We start from the raw sequence: 9,280 nt of genomic DNA on the forward strand, positions 1-9,280 counted from the left end.
ATAAGGAGCCCAGCTGTTGGTTGCCAGGGCAACTGGAGCTAGCAAGCGACCCACACCTGCCAGAGGTCAGCTGACTGAAAGGGGCAGGGCCTGGCTCCCTTATAAGCCCTAGGGGCTGAGGCCAGAGCAGTTCCCTGCCAGCAGCCCAGGTGGAAGGAGCTCTCTCTCATGGAAGAGAGGAGAAGCCGGAATGCAGGAGCAGCGTCTGACACTGCTGCGGGATGAAGTATCCCCAGTAGGCTGGAATGAGGTTATAGCCGGGCGGCTTCATTTTAAGTTATAGCCGAAGGACTTGCGTTTGTGTTGCTGTTTGTGACCAGTGGTTTGGGTGAGGCTGCTAGGGGTTGGAGGAGGCCTCATAGGGGACACATAGCAGTGTGGGAACCCCAGCACCAGTGAGGGCGCAGCATTCGGGGTGCACTGACCCCAGCCCCAGAGAGGGGCAGTTGAGAAGCCCCAGAGAGGGGGCATTGCTGAGAAGCCCCAGTGCGGGTATGGGGTATGGGCCCCAGAGAAGGGGGCAGCATTGTGGAGAAGGCCCAGAGAGAGAGGGCATCATAGACGAGCGCCAAAGAGAGGGCGGCAGTGTGGGAAGTCCCAGAGGAGGGCACAGAGAGTGACAGGGCCATGGAGAGCCCTAGCGCCAGAGAAGGCGCAGATCAGAAAAGGTAGGGCCCCGGGCAGACAAGGGGCCAGATTACAAGGCCAAGACAGAACAACATCTATCCCATCTGCGAGGCTTGGGGTGTGGTAAAGGGGTGGTTGGAGCCATGCATAGCCCATAAGGCTACAGTGCCCTGAAGCACTCACTATAGAACAGGACCCCCAAGGGGTCCGGTAGTCCACGGGGTCAGATATTACAGCGAACCGTGTCCAAGAGGACGTAAGGCAGCCTCCTATATATTTAATCACCATCAAAGACGTGGCGGGCGAGAAGTGAGGGCGCCCTTTGGGCCAACTTGGCACGGGAAGGGGGCCTTGGGGAGCTCACGGCCTTCCCACAAGACCCCGCACCGTGACAATCCCAAATAGCTGCTTGTGCTGTGTGGTCAGAAAGGAGAGTGTGGCCATGCCACTGCACCTTCTCCGCATCTACCCCTGCAAGCAGCTGCACAAGGTGCAGGGCACGAAGATCAGGCCTTGCATACCTAGGCAGCCTAGCAACAGACTGAATGTAATCAACCTTATACAGAGTAAACAACAAAACAAGTAGCGGTACATTTCTACATGTTTAAAAAACATCAAGCGCCCTGACCCTTTCTTTCTGCATGCTTCAGCAGCCCTTCACCCATGACTGCACTGCCTTTCACTTTTGCTTAGCATTGCTTATACTAAGTTGGGAGGTTTTCATGACCCCAACTTATTCTTGCAATAAAAAAAACAACTACCGAAAGGAGATGTTCTTAAGGAAAATGCTGCTGCAAGCCTAAACTGCACCAAGAATTCCACAAAACAGGCTACTTACCTGGGACTGTGCCATCTTTCTAGGTCACAGGATGACTAAACAAGAGGATTCAAACCTGCCAATGCATTAATTTGTCAAATGTTTAAAGTGAAAGCTGATGTTGGCCTGTTCAGATAGCTGATGTAGCCGGTTTTAGTAGGGTCACTGAATGGAAAAATACCATTAAAGAAGTGGACAACAACCAGCACTGTTTGGTTCTGTTCCTGATTTTGATAATGGGCTAGTTATAGGCAACCATGGCCTAATCACATGTGGACAGATCTGCTGCTCTAATCCACACTAAAATGTACCATAAAAGCAGTCGCACCGGAGCCAGTGGACAATTCAAAGAGTACAGTGATCAATGAACGTCCAGGTGGCAAAATCTGGCTTTGAATCTCTCTCCATAATCAACTTCTCCATCTGTAAAATGCCCAAGCATAATACTGATTTTAGATTAGAAAGGTTAGTAATAAAATATGTACAGAATATTGTATGCCTGAAAAGTCTTGTCAGAATTTTTTAATTATATGATGACAATCTTAAATCTCAAGCCTATTCTTCCATTTTCAAAAGGCTCTTCTTTTCACATTATTGAGGATCTGATTTCAACACCCTGAACTCTTGCTGAAGAATCCAGGTGCAGCCCTACTGACTGGTGGGACTCTTCAACACATGTAAGAATATTAGAGTGGAGCCAGAGAAACTTATAGCAGTATTTGTCATTGATTTTAACATAATTTGAGCAGATAAACCAAAAACGGAGAAGGAAAATAAATTCAGAAATGGAGAAGGGAATTAAATAAGGTTGCCAGTTTGATGAGCACTGCTTTCCTTGAAGCACACAGCATCCAATAGCAAGAATATAGTAGGAAATAAAGTGTGCACTGATGAGCAAATATAGAAAGGAGTCCAAGAATCTCCCCCCTCATACTCTCAAAGCTGTCCCTTGAATAAAGACTACTATTATGTTAGACAGTACGAGCACATCCCCACAAGTGTGCACGTGTGGTTTGCAGTGCTGGAAATCCATCCATGGCACCACTAACCACATGGACTGCACATGCATGCATTCATCATGCTGCAAATTAGCAGTGCGGTGGCTTTTTTTGACACCAGGAGATCCCAGTATCAAAAAAAATTGCCAAAGAAAAGCAGCACAGTGCACATGGCTGCAGCACACACTGCCTGAAACCACAGCCTGGATGGGCAGAGCCATGCTATGAGGAGCTGCCAGTCAGGCTCTGCACACTCAGATTGTCACTGTTGCAGCCCCAGGAGGCCCCCAGGACCCCAGGTAAGGCTGCTGAGGCCAGCCCACATGCCAATCCCTCCCCCCACCTCACCCAGGACAATTTGCCACGTGCCAGAGCACACATGCAGGACCATGCCTGGTCCTTTGTGCTGCTGCTAGTTGTCCCAGAGCTAACACACATTCCCACTTGTGGGGACACACCTAAGGGCTTTTCATCATGAGATTTTATCTTCCCTTTCCTGTAACACTGTTTCCTGGTTCACAATGTCACAGTCCCCCTCTGTGCAGTTGTTAAGTCACCATTACATACCAACCTGAGGCTGAAAAACAAGGAATATGCCAGTTTAAATATTATTTACTCAGAAACTAAATTGTTTTGCTAGGAAAGCCTGTTGGGATGAAAGGCCTGGGTTTTGCTGTTATAAGAACAGGCAGACTGTATAAACAAATGGATTCATTCAAAATAATATCTCAGTTTACTACCAGAGCACAACTGAAGTTAGAAGATGGGATTTTCAGCAGTGCTAAGAACAGTCAGGTGCCTTACTTCTCAAAGCTCGGTGGTGGAAGAGGCCTGACTCAGAAGTTTCTGCCCTCTTCCCTAACAGCCAGCAGAAACAGCCCAGGACACCTGAGGACGCATATGCAGAATCCCTCAAAGAGATACAGCTGTTTGCATATTCTTTTGTGCAGAGGTATTCTGGGAGGCAGAGTAAGGCCCGCTAGTATGCTGTTGGACAGTGCTAAGCCCTGTAGGTGCAATCCAGTGCTAAGAAACAGTGCACCTGGGGGAGGTATGAAACCAAGTAAAAATGCAGCACACACATTCCATGGAACCTTAACAGAAGAGTACAGTACATCAGGGTTTCACGTCTAATTATTTGCGTCAGTCTAGTACTCATAACAGTACAGAACACAATAAGATAACCTGCTGCGAAACTAATTATACCAACATCTGTCTACTTTTCCCAGTGATTTAAGATGGCCACACTGTGTAGCGAGTACAGGATGGACAAAACCACTCAAGGGAGGGGAGGAGTTCACACGCTCAAAGCCATTTGTGAATGAAACAAAACCTGGTGTCCAGCGAAGCATGGCATGGAATCCCCACAAGGGCTGATGTGAGCAACAACATACTGATCTTGGAAGACAAGTGAAACCATTCATTTAACCTTCCCCCTAAAATAAATTCATGGTTAAAACGTCATCACACACAAAAAGAAAACTATAAGAATGGGATTTCATGAAAATGACTGAATGATTTAATACAGTGGGGGCCAATCTTTTTGGTGGGTATACCAGAAACTAAGCCCCATGCTCTCCTCAAGTGCCACGCCAATCCCCTTCTCTGCCCGATCTCCTGCTTGCTTTCTGCAGCTATGCACACACAGAGGCTGCCACACGTTGGCCACCCCTGATACAGTACACTTTTCCCCAAGTTTGGCATTAGCATCACATTGCCAGGTACAAATCTCTTTTTTAAATGAAATGATTGATAATGAGAGTTTCCCCCTATGCTGAAGCTTCCATCCAGAATCCAGTTGTACTGTCAAATTTTCCCACTCATGCTGAAACTTGAAGTCCACATAATACAAATGGAGAGCATCAGCATTCATTTCAATGTTGCCTATTGAAAGTGGGATATTCAAAAAGCCCAGAGTCGGCCTAACTCTTCTCTGAGAGAGAAAACCAAACACAATTCCTGTTGGCTTTAATGGATGCTTAGCTAAGCCAATGATGAGTGCTTGTGAAAAATCAAAAAATTTAATGGATAACTTAAATGAACCTAGTTCCAGGCAAGTTTTGGCAGCAGATGGCTAAGCACTAACCACATATACATAAATAGTGAGGTAGCCTTCTGTTTACTTTGTTTACATGCCCAGTTTCTTAATAGGTTCACACTGTTTGCAGCTACATCCCCCCCAAAGGAAGGAAGCCAGTGCACTTCAATAAAGCTACATCACCCCCAAAGGAAGGAAGCCAGTGCACTTCAATTTGTATTTGGATTTTGTACCCATTGCTTCTGTCACAGGAATAATACAGTAGTGTACAAGTGATATTGTAGCCATGATGGTCCAAAAATTATGCAATAGGCTAGGATTTGTTAGGGGGATATCTTTCATCTTTTGGAGCAGCTATGTAGTTGGGACAAGGTTAAATAAGCATTCACATGTATGATATTCTTTCTCAGGTCGCAGCCCCTTACCTGTGCTGGTGCTAAAGTTGCTGTGCCTAACTTCCTATAATCAGAGATCTGAAGAAGAATATCTCACATTTGAAATCTTGTCTAACTTTATCCCAACTACATAGTTAGTCCATTAAAAGATATCACCCTAAGAAATCCTTGCCTATCAGAGAAATAATATAACTGAGAGTGAAAATAGGTGGGTTGCAAATCCTGGAGCCAAAAAGGTATCCTCTTACCTGGGTCTGGTGGCAGGCAGGCACAAGAATATTGGGTGATATAGTCCACTTTAAAATGGGAATTGATTGGGTAATAGTCTGCTAACTTGATCATCTTCTTGAAAGCATCATAAATGAAGATGAAGCTAATCAGGGAGGAAAACCCTTCTTCTGTGAAGCGAGTGAAGTATTTCACCAGGAAGCTGGCATCAGTTGCAACCAGAATGAGACATTGGAAGGCAGACCAAAGGCCGATCCAGAGACGAAACTCCAAGTAATCAAAGTCATTGTCTCTGCAAAAAGCATTTTAAAAACAGGTGGCATTGAGAAAAGAAAAATACCAGAGCTGGCTATTTCTACAAACTGTTAGAATATTCCATAGAGAAACTAGGAAATGCATGGATTTTAATGCCTGTTATTCTCAGAGTATAACAAAGCCAAGAATTCTTGCAAGGTTTTAACACACCTGCAAAAATGACAGTTTAATGGCCTAGGAATGATTAGTTTGCTAGATTAAAAGATGAACTGAAGTGCTTTTTTTGAACAAATAATAGAAGATCAATTAGGAAATAAATAAATACAGGGATGTAAAGGGACAAATCTCCAACTGGGTCACACCAGGACAGCTTTGCTGAAATCACTGGTGTTATTTCAATTTGCACCAGTTGGGGAACACATGACCAAAGTTTACAAACAGCAAGAAGAAAAACACTTGAAGTTGAACTTTTCCTCCAAATCTGAAGCTGAGGATTCTGAGAGTTTCTCAAGCAGCAGCAAAGAGAATACAAGTATATGTATCACTTTAGAACTCAACAATATTTATCAAAGGGTGAAAAAAAGCATGAACTCAAGCCTTGGCATTTTGGGAAGGGGGACTTACCACTTCAGTTTCTGCTTGTCAGTTTCTGCTCAGTGCTATCCTGCCTTACTGCAAAGAGTTAATCAAATGGGGCTTTTTAGCAAGGAAAAATGTGGCAGACAGAAGAGTGACAGAAGACAAGATAAGTACTATAAGGTACTTATGGGGGAGGTATTACCGTATTTACTCAAACACGAGACAAGGGTCCCCCCTAATTGGCACAGGGAAAAAAGACTCCTCATCTTATAACTGCATACAAGTAAATCTCACTAAATACATTGTTTATCATTAAGCTGCTGCTAAAAGCAACACATACTCAGCAATGGAAGCCAACTAGGAAGTTGATAAAAATGAAGTCAACACTGAGCACGACTATAAAACACATGGGCCACTGGGCAAACATGTTGATGGGAACCAATCACAAAAATTAGTGTAGCCCATCTGAATAAGATGTACGGTAGTGCCTCATAACACATTCCCACTCACTGCTGACTCTTTTTCCAGTCATGGTGAGCCACAACATTGCATACAGTTCGCCCAGAATCCTTCTGCTGGCCCTTCTCTCAGACTGGTACATATGATTATGTCCCCCACCCCACCCCCAGCTTCATGAGATGTAGCCAGAACAGGTTGCCATGCTCCTTATCCGTACATACATTTTTGAAGCATCCCAGGATCCATGATGAGAACACCCGGTTCCAGTGATGAGTAAGGGCTTTAGCACATGGCTCCTTTGTGGGGGTGGTATCTGGTGTATACACACACACACTAAGCAGTGCTAAGCATCATGGCTTGAAATGCTGTTGACTTTGGTGGGGCACGACACAACGAACTATGTGGTAAATCACAAGCCTTTGGCTTTGAACCAATATAGTTTCATAGTTGGTAGGGTCGGAAGGGACCTAAGCAGATCATCAAGTCTGACCCCCTGCCATGGGCAGGAAAGAATGCTGGGGTCAAATGACCCCAGCAAGGTGTCTATCTAGCCTCCTTTTAAAAACCCCCAGGATAGGAGCGAGCACCACTTCCCTTGGAAGTTGGTTCCAGATCCTAGCCGCCCTGGCCGTGAAGTAGTGCCTCCTGATATCTAGCCTGAATCTACTCTCCATCAACTTATGGCCGTTATTCCTTGTTACTCCCAGTAGTGCTCGGGGGAACAGGGACTCTCCCATTGCCTGCTGGTCTCCCTTGGCCAGTTTATAGACGGCCACTAGATCCCCTCTCAGCCTTCTCTTGTGGAGGCTGAAAAGGTTCAGGTCTCATAGCCTCTCCTCATAGGACCTGCCCTGCTGCCCCCTGATCATGCGAGTGCCCCTGATCATGCGAGTATATCATGCACTGTTTATACTACATATAAGTAGGTGCCAAAGTGCTGCTCGAATATGTGTTCATGGAGTACCTGTGCTAAAACTTGTAGCAGTTTCAAAATAAGCTAACATACATCAATTCTGGATAAACTAAGTTCATAATAGTATATGCAAATTGCTACACCAATTTTTAATTTCATGCTTATTGTTTTTAAATGTGTTCCTCACTACCATGTGCTTAGGAATAGCAGGGTCTAATAGGAAGGAAAGGGGGAAGGGGATGCTGCCAGGGGAAAAAGTTGGGGGGGGCACAGAAAGCAAAGGGATACCTGACTCTCCCCACCCCAGATTTATTTTCCCTGTTGCAGCAGTGGGAGATAGACAAATTCAAGGCAAACCTCCAATAATTAGATTCTATACCTGGAAAATTATAAGAAATAGTCTAATTATTGGGGATTATTTTATAAACGGAGCTATCTTCTATTTGAGTAAATATGATATTTGGGAAATGCCTACCCCTCTGCTCTAACAGGGCTAACAGACTAACTTTTCCAGGAACAAGCCATGGATCAAAAGGGTATTAACTACTGAAAGCTGTGGCCTGGAGAGGAAGTGAGGAAGGCAAGAGATGGCAGCTTGGCATGTGTCTCTGGCAGAGATGCACAGAGAAGGGCTTGAAAAAAAGAAGAGCTCGGGAATACAGGTCTAACTGCACAGATAGTTCACAACCCTAACAATCCAGAATATGGGAGCATCATAAGACAACACTCTCAGACATGAACATGGGAGGAGGAAATTACTAGGTTGCAGTGAAGCAAATCTCTAGGGTCCTATCTACTCTATGAAAATCGCCATTGGTCATCAATAATAAGTTCCTTTTAGGCTCTACACACACTGGAAGCAGCTTCTAGTGTTAAACATTGGTTTTATCTCCTTGACACCACTGTCCGAAGAATGCTGAAGACCAAGCATGAAAGTGACTGTGACTTGGCATGCGAACACTGAGAACATTCTCTCCTAACATAGACCCTAGTAAATGGCTTGCAACACTATTTGAGGGATATAGTGCAATGGCTTAGAAATGCCCTTCAAATGGCCTTGCATTGCCGTAATGCCTTTGGTGCACCTATACATGGCACACCAGGACCATACATCCTCTAGTACTCAGAACCACTGGACAAAGATATCTTTTCCCGCACTTTTATTAATTCAATGAATTTTCTGTAAATGGCCAAATGGAATTCTTCCTTATTTTGGTCCCAAAATGGAGGAGGGTCTCAAGAGTATGAAGAACTGCACAAATGAATTACTAAAAAAAAAAAAAAAAAAAAAAAAATCACAGTACTTGACTGCATTTGCCATGTTGCAATGTCCCTTGCTATAAATAAAACTCACTGCTGCACTCAAAAAGGCTGTAATGCCAGTGGGTTTGAAAACCATCTCTGCTGCAGGGGAAAAATAAGAGGAATATTTGATTCCTTTTGCTAATCTAATTTGGATCAGATTGTCCTGGCTAGAAACATGTTGTTACACCTTGTGCAGTCCTTCTGTAACAGATTTACATCATGGAATATTAAGAAAAGGTTGGTCTTCCTTCTCCTCTGTAACATATCTTCCCAGGCTAGGAAGCTTCCAGATTTCTTCCTCCACCTATTCCATTTTATTAAACTCACTCACATCTCTCCTGTTACCTCCCAGAGGAGGAAGAGATGAGCCATAAAATTAATTTCCTCAGTCTCTGCTTATCAGAGGTTGGGTTGAGTGCAAGACAGAAGCAACAAATTCCCAGTGGACCAAAGGATTCTGTCCCATTCAAAAGGAGGCTATGCAGCAAGTGGGCACTAAGCTACCAGGCAACTTCATTTTTAAGCACTTTACTCATGGCTACTTCACAAAAGAGTGTTTATTTTATTTGGAAAAAAAAGAGAAAACTGTTTGGTATTTTGGTACAGCGTGGGGGCACAGAATAACTCAGACAGCAGGGAGCAGAAGATCCCAGGCCTCAGGGGAAT

At 44.5% G+C, this 9,280-nt stretch overlaps 1 protein-coding gene across 1 annotated transcript in view; it reads right to left on the reverse strand.

Moving 5' to 3' along the window:
• Positions 1 to 9,280, reverse strand: part of SLC4A4 (solute carrier family 4 member 4) — a 307,465-nt gene that overhangs the window by 59,955 nt on the left and 238,230 nt on the right. The window contains exon 14 of the mRNA XM_006018773.3: positions 5,124 to 5,395. Coding sequence (XP_006018835.1) covers positions 5,124 to 5,395 — 272 coding nt within the window. The remainder of the gene's footprint in view (positions 1 to 5,123; positions 5,396 to 9,280) is intronic.

The sequence above is a fragment of the Alligator sinensis genome, unplaced genomic scaffold, assembly GCF_000455745.1.
Source record: "Alligator sinensis unplaced genomic scaffold, ASM45574v1 scaffold222_1, whole genome shotgun sequence".
NCBI classification, from domain to species: domain Eukaryota; kingdom Metazoa; phylum Chordata; order Crocodylia; family Alligatoridae; genus Alligator; species Alligator sinensis.